Source organism: Seriola aureovittata, chromosome 20, assembly GCF_021018895.1.
Source record: "Seriola aureovittata isolate HTS-2021-v1 ecotype China chromosome 20, ASM2101889v1, whole genome shotgun sequence".
Taxonomy (NCBI): domain Eukaryota; kingdom Metazoa; phylum Chordata; class Actinopteri; order Carangiformes; family Carangidae; genus Seriola; species Seriola aureovittata.
The window spans coordinates 20,381,533-20,399,358 of NC_079383.1; the positions used below are offsets into that span (position 1 = coordinate 20,381,533).

The 17,826-nt window shown below is 43.2% G+C and overlaps 1 protein-coding gene across 7 annotated transcripts in view; it reads right to left on the reverse strand.

The window, feature by feature from the left end:
• The window catches only part of abi1a (abl-interactor 1a), a 46,614-nt gene that overhangs the window by 26,651 nt on the left and 2,137 nt on the right, over positions 1–17,826 (reverse strand). For all 7 annotated transcript variants that reach the window (XM_056364631.1, XM_056364629.1, XM_056364628.1 and 4 more), the window contains exon 2: positions 8,154–8,321. In XM_056364631.1, the coding sequence (XP_056220606.1) occupies positions 8,154–8,321 (168 nt within the window). The remainder of the gene's footprint in view (positions 1–8,153; positions 8,322–17,826) is intronic.

Sequence of the window (17,826 nt, forward strand, 5' to 3'; positions counted from 1 at the left end):
GAAGGTGAAAAAAAAATCATATTTCCCAACATGTCGAAGTATTCCTTTAAATATATGACAAGTTTGGGTTCTGTTTTTAAAATACATGTTCATATTTTTGTGGTAAAGTAGACGTCAGTTTACTATTATAATTTACTATTTGCGATAATGTTGAGGCATTACATTTTAACACATTTTACAGGCTTGAAAATGAAAAATGTTCCAGTATTTCACAAGAAAAAGTAAAAAAGGAGAAAAGTTTTCTTCCTCTTTGCTGTCAAACATCTCATGACCCCTCAGGTTGATCTTGTGACCAACTGGGAAGCCAAGCCCTCCCCATAATGCACTGCTCCAGGGCACCTTGTTCTGCATCTGGACAAATAAACTTCCTGTCACACGCCTTCTTGAGCTTCTCGGCTGCTTTAGCAGCTCGTTCTGACCGTGTCCGGCCTCATGTGTGGGAGCAGTGCAATCCAACACTCCTGACTCCGCTCTGAGCCAAAACGGCTGTGGGAGCAGAGCAAACGCCTCTCTTGTCTGGTCTGTTTCTCAGCGTGATTACAGCCAGCAACATCTGAAGCCCGTCATCTGTGGAGTCAAACAGTTGTCCAAAAGGCCCTTCGCCGGGGCTGTTAGTGCAACGCAGAGCATGTCGGAGCTTCCATCTGCGCCCGGGGCCAAAATGAGAGGTCAAACGCCCCCGTGGGGAGTTCTCAGTTTGGCAGCTTCTTGTTAAACATCCCTCAAAAACCGGATTCCTCTGGTAAATCTAACAACCCATGTGTGGCGCGGCCGAGCCAGAAGCGGAGGTTGAGACTGGACAGGAGTGAAACCCTGGAAAGATCGTCTCCCCCACTCTCCCAGCAGCGAAAAAAAACAACAAAACACTGTTAAAAAACCAGTCAAGACAGCGCGCCGAGGTCGATGCTTTGTTTGCTAACACAGCACATAAGGAAACACCACGGCTGACTTTTACCAATCTGACTTTGAGCTGAGGCCAAAGCAGCATTCAGACTGAGCCTGGAGTTTATATTTGAGATGAGAGTAAGAGGATAATGGAGAAAACAAACTAAAAAAAAGAAATCTGAATCTGAGCTGCACATTAAGTATTTCCTCACCGGCCGCGTTTCACTGAGCTGTCAAATAATTGCCGGCATTACTCTTCTACAAGGAGGATCTGCAGAACAGAGCTGCATTGATTAGATGAAATTGCAAAAGGATGTTAAGTGGGAAAGATTGCACTGGTAGTGATGATGATGGTGGTGATGATGATGATGTTCTGCAGTGGGGAAGAGGAAGGAGGGAGAAGGAAGAGCGGGAGAGGAAGTCACCGCAGAGCAGAGGAGCTGATGATTCACTGAATAACATAAGTCACCAGTCATTTCACATCATCGCTCGCTCCAATCTAAACTCTATTCAAGCGGGACAGAGTCATGATGGGAGTTGCGTGCAGCGCCACGTTTGACATTCAAGGCGTTACGACGAACACGCGGAGCGAATGGGGTGATCAATCAGAGGAAGATAGACTGATAAATAAATAGAAACCAATTTTGACAATTGATTAATTGTTGAAATGATCTATTAAGTGAAACTGACAGACGTTCTCCGTCTCCAGCTTCTCACATATGAGGATCTGGTTTTTGGGCTTTTACATTAAGCCACTCAAGTCACAATTTATGGATGAATTGAATATTAATCAACGGATTAATCAGTAATGAAAATAATAATTTAGCCTCAATTCCCAGGGGTAGGAGTGTATGAGATTTATTTGCTGCTCTGTATAAAAAAAAAAAAACAGGGACAATCATGTAGTTGATCAAAAGTGAACTGTTATAATTTGCCAGGTGCTGCGTGTCCTGGTTTTGAAAACTAATTTCACGAGAATAAAAAAAAAAGAAAAAGAAGAAGAAGCTGCCTTCCCCTTCTAAATTTTAATATTGTTAATCTCCCCCCTACTGTCTCTCATTACCTGCTCAGTGATGATGACAGTGCCATTAACAGCACAAGATGGTTCAGCAGCAAAAAACACAGTCTCGTGATTATTTTTAAAAGTCGCTTGTTATTTTAGTTAATTGATTAATTGCTGAATCTATAAATAATTAATTGTTGAGTCTATATAAAAAAAAAAAGGACAGAATATACTCACATACTTGGTATTTTTACTTAATGCATTTCCTAAAAGCATAATATCCTGATATAAATTATGATTAATCCTTCATATGCATTTCATGTAAAGTCATAAATTACTGGATTTCCAAAATTTTTTCCTAAATTTCCCAGACACTCTGAATCCCAAACCCCCCCCCCATGTCTTTAACCTTTAAACAGCCACTGTCTGGAGGCAGCGGACCATACCAAGATGTGGCCACAGAGACACAGACACATGGTTATAATCCAATGAAAGAAAAGAAAGAGGCGTGAAGAATACGTGTAAATATCCAACAGTGGGGGGAAAAAAAATACATAAAACATTAATTCACATTAATACAAACTCTGCCTGGAAATCAGCATTTCACAGCCAGGCAAGTGGGAGAGACCACCAGGAGAGGCAGGAGAGAGACCAAAATACACAGGCAAGCAGTAGGATCAGCAGGAAACACAAGGAGCACACACACACACACACACACACACACACACACACACACACACACACACACACACACACACACAGCTATAAGGCTTCATTTCCTGTTTGGACGAGTGCCATTCTTACTCGACGGGAGGTCAAAAAGCCACCACTGCAGCACACAGACGCAACCCTAGACAGTCATTGCATGTGTGTGTGTGTGTGTGTGTGTTTGTGTGTGTGTGTGGGTGTGTGTGTGCGCTCCTCCGCACAGACTTCCGAGTGTAACGGCACGCAACTGTTCATCCGAGGAACAAGGGACTGGAATGAAAAATAAAAAGACAGCTCACAAACACAAACCGAGTCCTACTTCAAACACAAACACACTGACTCATGTGATCAGATAAGAAGAACTGTGTAACTGTAGTAACCTCTTCTCAGTGAGGCACGCAGCTGTGGGAACAAACTGGGAGTGTACGGTAGATATGTGTGTGTGTGTGTGTGTGTGTTTCTGTGTGTGTCAGCTGCTTTCTGCATCCAGCCTGTTGTTGTTGTGCAGCTCCATCACTGTGGTCACTGGGTTCAGTCAGCACACTGACCGGCTCCAAATCCACTGACATCACTGTAAACAGAGCTGCGCTGACAAAAACAGTGAGTTGTAAAATCCCTTTTCCACAGTCACTTATCACTTCATCCTCAACTGTCCTTCTGGGTGTAAGCGCATTCAAATTTCTACTTGATTAACCACCAATAGATGATCAATTTGTGCTATAAAAGTTGTCCCTCTTCAATCTCTTGCACTTATGTTTCGTTTTATCCCGTCATCTTTGCAGAGACTTCCACTTCCCATCGGTTTTACTGATCAGCTTCCCCACAGTTGTTGCCTTAAAGTGACGCAGCATTTCCTCTGCGACTCATGGAAAAATTGATCATTAGTTCTTGTTAACAACGATTTCAAAGAATTCAGTCACAACCTAAAAAAAGCAAGGTTTTTTTTTTTTTCTTTCTAAGACAGCTGCAAAAAAAAAAAAAAAAAAGAAAAGTGTCCTGACCACATGCGAACTAAACATCAAAACATAAAAACGGGTTTTCACTTATAGCTCAGCATGTGGGTGTCGCCGCATCTGAATGCGTCGCTAGCTATTTTCAGGTCAAAGGTGTCTGTGCTCAGCTCATCAGCAATGAACCTGTTCGTTATCTAGTCATCAAGAAATGCATGACAGGGGGTGTAATAATATATATATATTGCAATTATGAAGCGTGGATGACAATACCGGCTTAATGTATAACCGTTTGTTTGCATGTGCATTATTAAAAATAATCTACAGGTTAGTTGATGTTAATTGCAAATTATTTTATTCCTCCTAAGGGGGAAGAAAAAAAGCTCTTATAGTTTGTTTCCTATCCAACTTTGTTAAAAGTCAAGCTGTGACTCTGGTGTTGTGAGCTGATTGTATTGTTATACCACCTGGTGTGGCATGGACGCACTTTGCTGTACCTGCTGCTGTTTCACTACGTGTGCCTCAGTGTCTCTAAATAAATGCGTCTGTTTTTGCTTTTATTCAATCGTCTCGTTCTCCGCGTTAACAGTCCCTCAACGAAGCTGCCACAGGCCCCGCAAGACTTCGGCTGTCTCAGGTGAATCGTGCAAGGTTTAATCGTTGCCATGACAACGGTGATCATTTCTGACTTGGGCGTTCGTGCCTCTGGGTTCAGTTTTATAAAAAAAAAATCTGATTCTGAGGGAGAAGAAGACTCCATGAAACTTTAGAGTTGTGTCAGAGAGGGGGAAAAAAAAAAATCATAATCAGGACACAGGAGCTGCGCACATGCACACGCACACACACACACACACACACACACACACACACACACACACACACACACACACACTACTCTCCCTCTCTATTCGGGGTATCACAGAGAGGTCCTCAATGAGAGGCATTTTCTTCCGCCGGTCGCACAAAGCGCTCCCTGTTCGCAGACGCTTAGCAGCCACTTCACACGCAACACAAGGTGGAAGCTCCATTCTCCCCGTCAGCCCTCCCGCCTCAGGGCTGCAGAGAGACCCCGGGTTGTGAATGGCAACGGGCAGCGGGGGAGATGACATGCAAACAAACACCTGACAGGCGCACACGCACGTAACTACACACAGAGGCATGCACACAATGTTTTGCTCCCGACGACTGCGGCAAACCCCCCCGACATCCTCTGCATATCAATAAGCATTCAGGTAAAAGATACTACAAAACTTCCAAAGGTTAAAATGATGTTTAAATTATAATATCTATGATTTAAAAATGTGCAGAAGCTGATTGAAAACGCTGCTATTACTGGATAGTTTCAAATGTTCCCAACCTGAGGGCTGGGACCCCTCTGAGGGGCCGCAAGATTAACATAAAGGGGCCGTGAGAGCAGGAAGACTTAAAAAATTATGTTTATTTTTTTAGACATTCAGTTAATCTTTGTGTCTTTGTTGCAAATGAATAGATAAGGTTGGAAACTTAAAATCTGCAGTTTTTAAAGTCAGTTAATTATCATGCAAAAGAGTGGAGATTTGCTCATTATCTCTCTGCTACATGACTGTAATTTGAATATTCCACTTTGGACTGGTAGCTAATTAAAAAGGTCACTTTGGGCTCTAGGAGGAGATTTTATGGGTAAAATAAGAAGCAAATAATATTGTTAAAGAGAAAATAATCTTTAATTCCAGTCCTACAGTTGTTTAAAAGCCCTTTTCTTAAATCATAACTAAATAAAATAAAAAATACAAAATGCTCTTACAACCAGTAACTGAACCTGTGCATCGTATTTGTTTCCTTTCCACTCCCTAAACAATACCCAGCCAGGACCTCAACGTCAGTGTTGCCGCCCAGTGAAACACAAGACAAGACATGTTGTATGACAGTGCAACACAGTACAATACACTTGGCATCCTGCTCAGAGGGATGCATCAGTTCGAGTCGGAGAAATGCCACCACCAAGCAGACACACCCTGACCAGAGCGAGCCCCCACGTAACTGTGGGCAGACCAGAGGAAACGGCCCTGACCGTCCCGCCCCACACACACACACACACACACACACACACACACACACACACACACACACACACACACACACACTAATGTAAGAGAGCCGCATCCTGAGGCATCGAAAGCTTCAGGAGTCGGGGCAGAAACGGAGGATGAAGATTTTACAGAAAATAAATAAATAAAAAATAGCTAGTAAATTCTGAAGTGTGTTTATTCATACCAGAGAGATTTATCATATTTGAACTGGCACCTGAGAAACTTCCTTTCCTCTCCACTGTAAAAACAACACAGACTCTACAAGGTGCAGGTTTCCTCTCCATTACCCATTCAGCAGAACGCAACACCGGCCTCCAGGGCCAATGCTAATCTCAAATCCATGAGCAGTGAGGGCAACATGATAATGATCCACCTCTGAGCAATAAAACACACCCACAGCCCGCAACGCTGCCAAGCCTTCCTCTTTATTATTAAAACAGAGATACGCTTCATTACGGCAAACACATTAGGACATTATTCATAAAAAAAGAAAAAGAAAAGAAGCAGCAACAAGACGGAGATGAAGATGTTGTGAATGAAAGGCACATTAGGCATTCTGTGTTTTTTTTTTTTTCTTTTTATCAAAGCAAAGCTGCAAAATCATTCACAATTTCCCGGAGATAAGTTGTGCAAATCGAAAAGGATGAGACAGATCCAAGGAGCGGCGTCTTATTCTCGTCGCTACGACGATTTTATCAGCCGGAGGAGGATGAGTTTTCAGTTTGGGTTGTTGCTGCGAATTAATTTCACCTTCCTGCGAGGGAAAACATGTCTTTGTTGACCCATCGGTTGACCTGACGCGGCACGACCTAGTTCGCCGTCGCCATGGTTACACAAAGTGCACAAGCACGGGGCTTAAATATAGCGTAGGGAGTATGGAATTTCCCAGGCGCAAGACGAGCGACGGCGACGAGCGCCTGCAAGAGAGATACAGAAGTCAAACTGAAGACACGGCTTCATTCACTCCTCCTGAAGCACCGTGTCTAACTGTCTCTCAAACGCTTCTCTGATGTGGCCCATGGGGGTTGTCATGGCGACTGAGGCAGGTGGTGGCGTCATGGTGACCTTGGTAATCGCCTGAATGTTATTTGTCAGGATATTGACTCAAAACCTCAAGGAGGGTAAATATGCCTTTTTTCGGGTCTCTCTCTCTCTCTCGCCTTTCTTTGCTTGTCATGATCCATCTTCCATTTCTTTTCTTCCCTTTCTCTGATTTGTCAGATCTCTCTCTCTCTCTCTCTCTCTCTCTCTCCCTCCCTCCCTCTCCCTCTCCCTCTCTCTCTCTCCCTCTCTCTCCCTCTCCCTCTCTCTCTCCCTCTCCCTCTCTCTCCCTCTCTCTCTCTCTCTCTCTCAAGCCCCTCAAGTCTCACAAGTCCTCTTTCCCTCCATTAGACTGAAAATCTGACCTTCAGAGTGGCCTGAAAGAATTTCTGGCACTCCTAGCGAAGCTCTGTCAGAGGGAAAACACAGATAGAGGACACGGGAAAGGCAAAACCAAAAAGGGAAACTACTCCTTCCACTCCACACACCCAACACCGCCATTACACTGCACAGCAAGTTAACGAACAAGAATCACTCAAATTCTCTCTCTCTTTTTTTTTTTTTTTTTTAACAATTATTCGACAAGTTTGGATTCAATCACGAGCGATCCAGCTTCGGTGAATGCCTCCCAGGTCTAATCTACGAGGTGCCACATGGCTGGAGCTCTTTGTTTGATTTGTCTGAGCTCTTAATGCCTTCATTGGATGAGTGGCTGGATTTACCTGCACATGGCAGAAGCCTCATGGTATAGAGAGGAAGAGGTTAGGAAGGGAGAAAGTTTGATTTATTCTACAGTACGATGGTTATCGCTACACCCTTAGGTTGTAGGAATGACCTGATTATAGGTGTGTGGGCGATCACTATGTACGTTTATATCACAGTATCCATCGTGATCTAATACATTTTCTGGAAACCCAATTGAGAAATTGTACTGGATAAAATAACCCGACAGGAATCTAACACCCTGCAAATCAAAGCACTTTGTGAAAAACGTGGAAAGCCATCATGGAAAAATGGTCAGGCAAAATTATATATATATATTAAAGCAAATCTGATATAGTTTAAAAATAAATCAAACAAGCAACAGAATAAACCTAATATGATCTGAAATATTAGTATAATTGATGCGCAGTATTGGCTGATATAGGTGAGAAAATATTAGATATCACTACTATCTACAAACAGCCACTTTAACATGCTAACCAACTGTGGGAAATATAGATGTTTTACGATGCATTTGTGTGCCTCAGAGTATAACAAGAGCATAATAGAAAGACCAACAGAACACCAGTCATTTAGCCAAACACACAGCCAGTCAGAGACTTGGACAACACTGATAAACCAATAAAAGGAACCATGGATACTACAGAAGGCCTCGTACTGTGTTTCAAAATAACCGAGTCAGTGTGAAAGTGAGAGGAGAAGTGGGAAATGTGGGGCATCATTCTTCACAGCTGTATGGTCTGTGGCGTGTGTGTGTGTGTGTGTGGTTCTGACCTGGGAGATGTGGTTGATGGAGGACTCCATGCGCCGCAGCTGCGAAGCCTGGATGTCCAGCAGCTGCAGTACATTGTTGGCTAAGGCATTGATCTGGTAGGCTACGCTGGCCAGGGACTGGGTGGTGTAGGCTTTGGTCTCCTCCAGAGCTTTCCTCTTGTCCTGGGCCTGTGCACGAGAAGGGTTACTGTTAATATCACATAACATTTGCATCCATCTTCGAGCCACGTATCCAGGTCAGGCTTTTTGGTGGATTCGGGCCAATGAAGCAGCCAAGACATCCATTCCCCCCCACCGACTCTCATTCCCTCGATACCACGCTCTCCTCTGGAGGGATATCAGATGATGTAACGCCATCCTGCAGCAGCCATATTGGAGGCTCCGAGAAGAGCTGACTACATTTCTCAACTCAAAGATGCTAAACTTGAAATAGTCATCAATACATTGCTTAATTTCTGCTTTTTTAAAAAGGTCAAAGTATTTTGACAGTGACAACTTTGTACCATTTGTTGACGCCTGTCTGACGCTTCTGTTCAGCATTACAGTCTTGTGAGTGTAATTGGTCTTCACACTCGATAAAACAGCACTCAACTAAAAACCTGTGCTGTGTTAAAAACACTCACACACTCTTGGCTCTGAAAGAAAACATGCTAAAACATCATGGCTAAAAGTTTCAATTCATTGCTTTGGCACTGAGGTGTTTTTGATTATGTTTGCTGGGTCACAATTAGTTTATGAAAGGTTTATGAGAAAGTTTTGAAACTCTGTCATTGCTGGAAACTTGTTGCAATCCAGTACTTCCAACACAATTAGCAAAGAAATAAGCTAATGTAGCTACAAGCACTTTGGGAGCATATTTTTATACCTACAGGTGATAAATGTCTGGATACTTAAAATGTAGTAGAAAAACACATTGGCATCAGAAATACCCCATAATTGCTTCCACACATTTGCTAGCTGGCTAGTTAGCTGTCTAAAACAAGCAGCTTTGGTTTTGCTATGCGGCTAACTAGCCAGTAGGCTAATGTACCAAAGCAACCCGCTTCGGACATTAAATGTAAGCTTCTACTAAATAAATTTTAAGTAATGCTACACCTTTCAAGCATACAGGCAATGAATGTTTGATACTCAAAACAGCTGACATTAGCATTAGCAAGTAACTGCTTTGATTAATTAGCCTGCTAGCTAGCTAAGCCCAAAAAACAAACTCAAAGTGTTTGTTTAAAGATAATTAGACAAGTCCTGCACTCAGTAACAAATATATTATCTTTAAAAAGACAACACACTGACAGTCAGAAGGACTGCGGTAATAACATGTTGCTGAGAGCCACCTCACATCAAACAGACCGAGGCTGAGAGCCGAGGTCCAGAGTGAGCCGTCATGTTTGATCTCTGTGGGCTCTTCCCAACACTGCTCACTCATAAAGCCGAGTCCAAAGAGCAGTGCCTGGAGGGGCAACACTGGGCTTTGATAACAGGTTGCCATAGCAGGGGGGGTAGGTGGTGGTGGTGGCAGCAGTGGAGGAAGAGATGATTACTGATGGTAGAGGTTTAGGGGGCGGGGGTGCATTTGGTCACTTGAAGACGGTGGGGGAACGGGCGAAAAGCAAAATGAAAACAACCATGTCATTGCTTGTCTCGTCACCGATTCCCTGTGGCAGCGGGTATCTAATCCAGAAGCAATCCGAACGGCTAAAAAGCTCCTGACCTGAAGAGCTGCCGTGCTGCTGGTTACACCTCGGCTGGGTGACGGGGCGACAGTGTTAGCGGCGTTTCTTTTAGCGGGAATCAGAGCAGCAGATGTGTTGTGCGATAACAGCCCCAGGAAGGAGGAGGAGGAGATTCCTCCAGAGAGCTCGGAGCAAAAGGCCATCTGTTGAAAGCACATAGTCATTCATGTGCACACGCAGACACCTACTTATGACACGGCAATATGCAATGTGTGAGAGATGGAGTAACAGCTGCAGCAAAATCCATGAAACAGCGCAAACAAACAAACAAACAAACAAAAGAAATCTTGCAATTTGTAAATTGCAAGAGGATGCAGTTTTTGCTGTATAGGGACACGAGACTTCAAACAGATTACTGAGCAACATATGCTTGCCTGAGCAGAACTGCTGGCCTACATTCAGTATCAAGCTGCAAGTCATAGACGATGTTTATTTTACTCAAAGTATGACAATTTTTCAGCATTAGAATTTTATTTCTAAAGCCGAATCCATTAAAGATCCTAGAAAAAGTGATTTTGTAGAAACTCTGAACATAAATATATTGCTGTTCTCGGTGCTTTGCAAATCAACTTGCAATTATTGTATTTAAAAACTGCACTTTAATATACAAAGTCCAGTTTACTTATCATAAGGAGTACAATACAGCCTGTGAACTTGGCAGCATAACTTCTAATGTGGCTCCCGAGGGGTCATCAGGGGTCATTCAAAGCCTGCGTTACAAGGAGTGTCAACTTTGACAGAGAGAAATCATCAAGCTGCATTCTGGGAATTTTCGGTGTTTGACTCAGTCCTTGACTCGTCCTTCTTTGCTGTTTCTTAGAAGCCTTTAACTGTGTTTTGTCAATATGATGCCGCAGCCTATGAACAACCATGATGTCTAAAGAAAAATAGATTTACAACCTGCATTAAATAGTTTCCAGAGAAACTTCTGAACTGCAGTTCGCTGCGATTTTTAATGCAAATGACAACTGTAACATTAAGAAGCTGCACAGCTAATCTGTTTTTGTCAACCCCTTGCAGCTGTAACGTCCGCAGACAAACGGCACCATTGATGCCTCAGCCCTCAGATGCTGAACTGTCGCGTGTACAGACAAATTTACATCCTGCTACATCCATTCAAAGTAGTCCGCGCTTCCACCCAAAGCACAACATGTGATGTTATAAAATGGCTGCAATTGATTGAATTTTATAAAAATATGTTCAGTCCATTTGAGTCATTCTGAATGCTTCTTTAATTCCCCCGTGTAAGAGATGATCTGTATTTCATATTGACTCCAAACTGTATGCAGCGTAGAATGAAAAAAAGAAAAAGGGGTCCGACCACAATGAACAAATATTTAGTCTTACACCAACTACAAGACGATGTGGCACAAGAATAGCCTTTGTCATTTACACATTTAAAGCTCTGAAACCAGGCCTTAAAATTAGTGCACCAGACTATTAACAGTCAACCCCTCTACCACATCCCCCCCCCCCCGGATTTCCCAGCGAAACAGCGACTTCCGCTACAATGAAGTCCGATTAATCTGTCGACTGACACGTTGAACGGAGAGGGTCGAGGCTGATCTAGGCTATTCCTTTCCTTTCCTGGTTTACATGAGGTTAAATCCTTAGCCGGCTGTTAATCATACAACTGTAATTCCCCTTCAAATCCAGAGCTCATGTCTCATGTCATCAGCTGCACAACACACTTTATTTTATTCTCTAAAAAGAAGGGAAGAAATGTGCCGATTCAACAATGAGCTGAATGGCAGATTCATCTTCTTTTTTTATTGTATTTATTTATGGGTAAACTGCATTGGCTGCCGGAGCTGTGATGTGAGGTCAGCGATGGGCGCCGGGAGGACAGATGTGACACTTGATTGCATTGCTACTGCTGCAATCTTAGAGCCCCCCCCCCCCCGCTCGGTCCACCAATCCTCAAATTAACCAGATTTGTTGTTCAGTTACCCAAGAATCGGAAACTCGTCATGACGTCCATCTTCATTGGGGAGGGAAATGTTTCAAGAGCACAATGGATATCTGGGGGGGAAGAAAAATGGGAGCAAACGGTGCCTGAGACATTTCTCTGGAAAGGAACAAAGCACTTGCTCTGTTTAAAAAAAAAAAATAAAAAAAAAGGTAAATAACAGCACCGGATAGCTGAGTGTTACTCTACCGCAGCTGGAGACGCAGTAGGAATGAGGTGAGCTCCCTTTAGCGCTCCTGGGGCACTTTATCTCATATTTCTGAGCTGAGTAATGACTGAGTGAAAGAGACTACAGAATATCCAGGCGGTAGCAGACAGGCTGTCAGCACCTCAGCTGGGATTAGAAAGGGAGTACAGAGGAATGCGCAGTCGCTGTACTCACAATAAACTTGTAGCAGGGAGCTGAGGCAAGCTGGATAATCAAACAAATACCTCAATATGGTGAAGATAAAAATGTTCATCTTTGTATGTAAGCAGCAGGGTTATGACGTCAGGAAGCATTAAGGGAGTGGCAGCCACAAGAACAGATCTGTTTGCTGGGAAGTTTTTGAAGCTGTGAGGCGCTGAACTGGATAAATACTTCCACCTCGCTCTGTCACCCATCCAGTCCGACAAGATAACGGCCAGCCACCACCACCGCCACCACCCAAGTGCAATCATGCTTTAAAAAAAAAAAAAATACAAGGTGGTGCTCTGCTTTACTGTCAGAGCGCCGCGCTGCTTCAGTGAGACAGCAGGAAGGAAAAGTCCAGACTTCCTCCCCGAGGATAGAAACTGTTCAAGGGGTCAGAGGAGGTGTAGCTGCGCCCCTCCACCCAGAAGCCTGAGCAGAAGTAGGAAATGGACAAAATGAGTATTCCTCCTGACTTGTATGACTAATAGAAGATGTGGGAAACTGAGACAAAATATCTAAAAACTCATGAGGGTTTCTCTGAGGCGTCCAAGGCAAAAATTCCTCACGAGGCTTAAAATAAAAAGAGTTTGACAATAAACCAACACAAACGCTGCGGTTCTCCAGTACGATCGGCACAGCTGACAAGCACATTTGCGTTTATGTGCTCCCACTTGTCCGGAGGGGAAATGTGCTCAGAACAAAAAAAACAAAAAAAACAAAAAAAAAAAACTTTCAGGAATGTTTGGCATTTTGCAACATGTCATACGTCTTTAAACTTTCAAGTGTTGTTGAAGAGCTCTGCCACGCACCGCAAGTGTCAGGGAAGAGACCAAGAAAACAAACACTGGGATGGAGCTGCCACGGGTTTATTTTTCTATTCTGTAAACTGGGAGGGGGGAGAAAAAAGAAAAGTTTACAGCAGGAGTGAAACCTCCAGCCAAAGCAGAGTAATCTAGAGCAGAATGAAATGTGCTGTAAATCCAGCACGAAGGTCGTAGAGCTCGCATGGCACTTTGCTGCGTGCGGTGTGTTATCGATCGCCGATTTACTGCAGACTGGACGGGGGGTGAGATAAGTCGTTGTATTGACGCGGCTGTCCGACGTCCAGCGAGCTGATTGGAGGTAAAGGCCCGAGCGGACGAACATGAAGATTACAAGAGAGACGCCTGTAGGAGCTGACCAAGTGTTACCAGAGCTATTTCCCGATCGTTCAGTTCCTTCACAGAGACAGATTGAAAACCTAATGGAAGGTAAAAACCCTTTCAGGCTACAAATGCCCGAAATTCCCTTTTCCAACTTTCAAGATGCTGGTCCTGGAACGAGTGCATCATTAATTATCTATTCTCCTGGATGTACGCTCTGAGATCTGGACAGTCATGCCTTCCTTGTTGCAGATTAGCCCTGGAAATGGAGCTAAAAAATGCGAATTAGATAAGCTGGGAAGAAGCTTGTCTGCTGATCACATTGACCTTAAAATAATGACTAAGACCTCATCAGCGAGCTATCAATCCTCCTCTGCTTGAAATTATGAAACCGTGAGAAAACTTAACGCCACCACGAGCCACCTGAGGAGAGAAGACGAGGTAGTGAAAGTGACTCTGGAACGTGCGAGGAATAAGGAAAACAACTTCAGTCTATCCTTGAGCTGGCTCTTTAAAAAAAAAAAAAAACAACTCAGCAGCACGATGCGTGAATTCATAATTACTCTTCCTCCAGCGGGGCAGATGGAGGCTGACTGGAAGGCCATAAGGTCTACCTGACCTTGAAGAACTGCCAGCGTGCAATTGAAAATTCCTTCAGAGTGTCAGGAGGCGACACAAAAGGGGACGTTTGCACACGGAGGGAAGTCATTAACCTTCCTTGAGTGACTTGGTAATTGGTTCTTCACGGTAGAAAGTCGCTACGAACTTAACTGATACACAAATAAACAAAAACACAAACACAAAAAAAACAAACTATTTGTCAGAGGATGCAAGCTCTTTTTTTCCCCGGGATACAGAAAGCATCCGGGTGGATTAGTCATACTTATATATATATATATACATATATATATGTGCAGTGTGGACAAGCCCAGCACGTTCTAACCAGCTTGTAGCAGATCAGTCCAACAGTCTGGACCAAACCAACTCCAGTCAGCTGAGGGGGAGGAGTGACAGGTGGTCAAAAGGATGAATGGGCCTGGCTGGTAAGCTGAGAGCCGCTAGGCCTCACTCCATGCTGCGAGAGAAACCAGGCCACTCCGCAAAGAGAGAGAGAGAGAGAGAGAGAGAGAGAGAGAGAGAGAGAGAGAGAGAGAGAGAGAGTTGGAGAAAGAAGGACAGGAAATGAGGACTCGGGAGTAACCCAGAGAGACAGAGCTGTGGTAGAAAAAAACAAAACAAACCGTATTTATCACCTTCAGGTACAGTCTGGATCTCTTCCAGGGCGAAAAGCTCACAGGGGAAAAACAGCCCAGAGCAGGTACAGCAAGGTTATACGACCGAGCACAACTCTCTCTTTGACTTTGTGTCAGACTCCTGAATGAAAAGCCGGGACTCTCCCCTCAGACGGGACACTATCGGCACGGACAACAACAACAACAGCCCTCGTTTCAAAAGTGCTCATTTAGGAGCAGTCTGGACTTTTCTATTTAAAAATCCAAAAGAAGCACAAGTGGGCATCGTGCTGGCTCAGCGAGTCGCACGTCACATGGCCTGAGCTTGCAACACTGGGTCTGATCTGGCTTATGACCTCTTGGTTTGCCACATCTCACTTCCATTTCCCCATTCCCCGTCACTGTATGCTTTGTGTTAAGCAGAGATGCCAAGTGGCGGCGGGGATGTTCATTTGAATTTATTCCCCCCCCCCAACATCAGTGCAAAAAACAGCAAGTTTCGCTCGACCTTCCTCCTACGATTCCCGACTACAACAGTGAATTCAATTTCCGAGAAGTCTGTTTTGGTCTTTTTCTGTACAGTGCAGGTTAAAATTACACAGGAATAAGCATTATTACAATTTCTGCTTTTCTTTGTTTTGTTTTTATCCAATTATTGCCAGTTGTTTCTCTATGAAATGAAAATGAAAAAAACAATTTTTACTTCCTGTGTCCCACCATCACTCCAAAACACAAAAATCCTCCATCCTCCACTTCCACATTATTCCAACATCAAACCCTCACATCTGAGGAGCTGGAGAGAGGAACCTGCACCAGCACTACAAATATCAAACAGTCTAATAAAACCTGAATCTAGGTTTTATTTAGCAAAGTAATAAACGGCCCTTTATCAGCATGTCCTGCCAAACGTGACCAGGTGGCCCACTTTGCATACAGTATAGTACAGTGTCCTTGTCACACAGGTTAAACAAACAGGCTGCCGAGCTGCATCAATGAAATAATAAAATGAGTGTGACTGAATGACAAGGCGGCAGCAGGCGCCGAGCGAGATACTTGAATATAAACAGGAAAATCTTAAACCAAAATAAAAACACCCACAGATTAATCAGAAGTGTCTTAATATGAAAGGGTGTTTTTTTAGGGTTTTTTTTTTTTGTTTGTTTGGCTCCATTATGAAGCTACTTCCTGCCACACAGAGAGGAGGCATTTCCAGAGAGCCAATCTTCAGAGTCAGCAGGGCAAACAGGAAACATAACTCTGACCTGTCAGTGTGTCATATACCACACACACACACACACACACACACACACACACACACACACACACACACACACACACACACACACTGTTGAAAACACTATCTTGGACAAACTAAAGTTGAGAAAGTGATATGTCCTTTCACCATCTGCTGAACTGAGCCTCCATGACAAGAACAGAGAGAGACCGAGACCGAGAGAGAGAGAGAGAAAGAGAGAGAGAGCGAGAGAGAGAAAGAGCGAGAGAGAGAGAGAGAGCGAGAGAGAGAGAAGGGAATGGAAATGTGAAGTGAGTGAGTGCTGAAAGGACGGGCTGATTCGAGCTGAGGCATGTTGATATGTGCGCGGTGCAGCCGGGAGTGCACAGTTTTTATGATGTGTGTGTGTGTGTTTCTATCAGAGCCCCACACACACACACACACACACACACACACACACACACACATGCACACACAGAGAGAGAGCGAGTATCTGCAGCAGACAGAGAGGGCTTATGAAAAGTGCACTGTTAGTCTGACACTCGCTTCACACAGAGCTCGCAGCGTGCGCCGAAAAGCTTAAAATCCCGCTCTTTACGTCAGCACTTTAAAACAAGGTGCTCGGCTGAAACACCAGAGACAGAATCACCGAAATCCCGTCAGACGCACACAACTCACCGCAGGGTTCGGTTCAAAGTTGGAGCACAAACTCAGTCATCCATCTCTACTGTACCCTTCATCCACAGCTACACGAAAAAAACAACATGTTGTGACAGCAGAGTTTCTGGGGTTTTTTTTTTTTTGTGCATTCTCCATCTCATTACTCCGAGGTCTCAGTGCAGATTATAATCCCATGATGACTGAACGCATCTTTTTCTGCTGTTTACGAAAACAAATCTGCTCAATATTCTCCGTCTTATTTTGGTTTTAAAGATTTACCTTCACCCAGTGCTACTACCTTTAAAAAAATGACTCCAGCAATTTCAAAACACTTTAAGTTTTCCCATTTTTTGCAAACATCGTTGCAGCTCTTGAACGCACTTTTTGTAGGTTGCTTTGGACAAAAGCCTCTGACAAATGAAGGTAATGTTAATATTAATTCCTGCACAAAATATATGTGCAAATATAAGCAATTAAATTGTATTGTTTTAAAAATGGAAAAGAAAACTAGTGCCAATAGTCAAAACAATACTTTTTTTCATTTAACAATAGAAGCCAAAGTTCGGAAATGTCAAATGTCTAAACACAAACCAGCTGTATAACAATGAAGACAGTGATTCAAGTCTGGAACCGTGTGACTCAAGAATAAGTCAAATCCGACCAGACATCTGTTGTCAAGTTGACAGTTTCCAAAAAACTACAAACACGTTTGAGTTGGTTTAAGGTTCAAACACAGAGCTATAAAAACTATAACATTAGTGAATTCTTCTCCTTATGGAATTAAAAGTGGTCAAATTCAAATACACTGAAAATCTGCCGCCAAATGCGCCAAAATTTATTTTTAACACTAAAAGCCAAAGTTCTCAAATGCAACATGTCATCTAAACACAAACAGACACGCAAGAATTGTCGTGTTAAAAAACGGCCAAATTATGATTCATGTCTGGAACGATCTGATTCAAGAGAAACAAGATGAGACTGGAAATCTGACCAGGCATTGATGCTCTGTGCTACAGACACATTTTGGTCAGTATTCAAGTCAGATACTGAGCCACAGCAAAATAAAGAGCAAAATACGGGCAGGTAATCAATCAAGTTTTGGTACCAATGCCAAAACAAGACTTTTTGTGGTCTCTTATTTTGAAAAATGTAATGTTTCTCTATAAAGTCTTATTTCCACTTACAAAAAAAAAAGGCTAAACAACTTTTCCTGAACAAAATAGTAAAATATCTGAAATATAAATCAGGAACTGAAGAAAGAATAATTATCAACATTCAAACCTGGCTTGACAAACTCAAGTGTATATTTCAG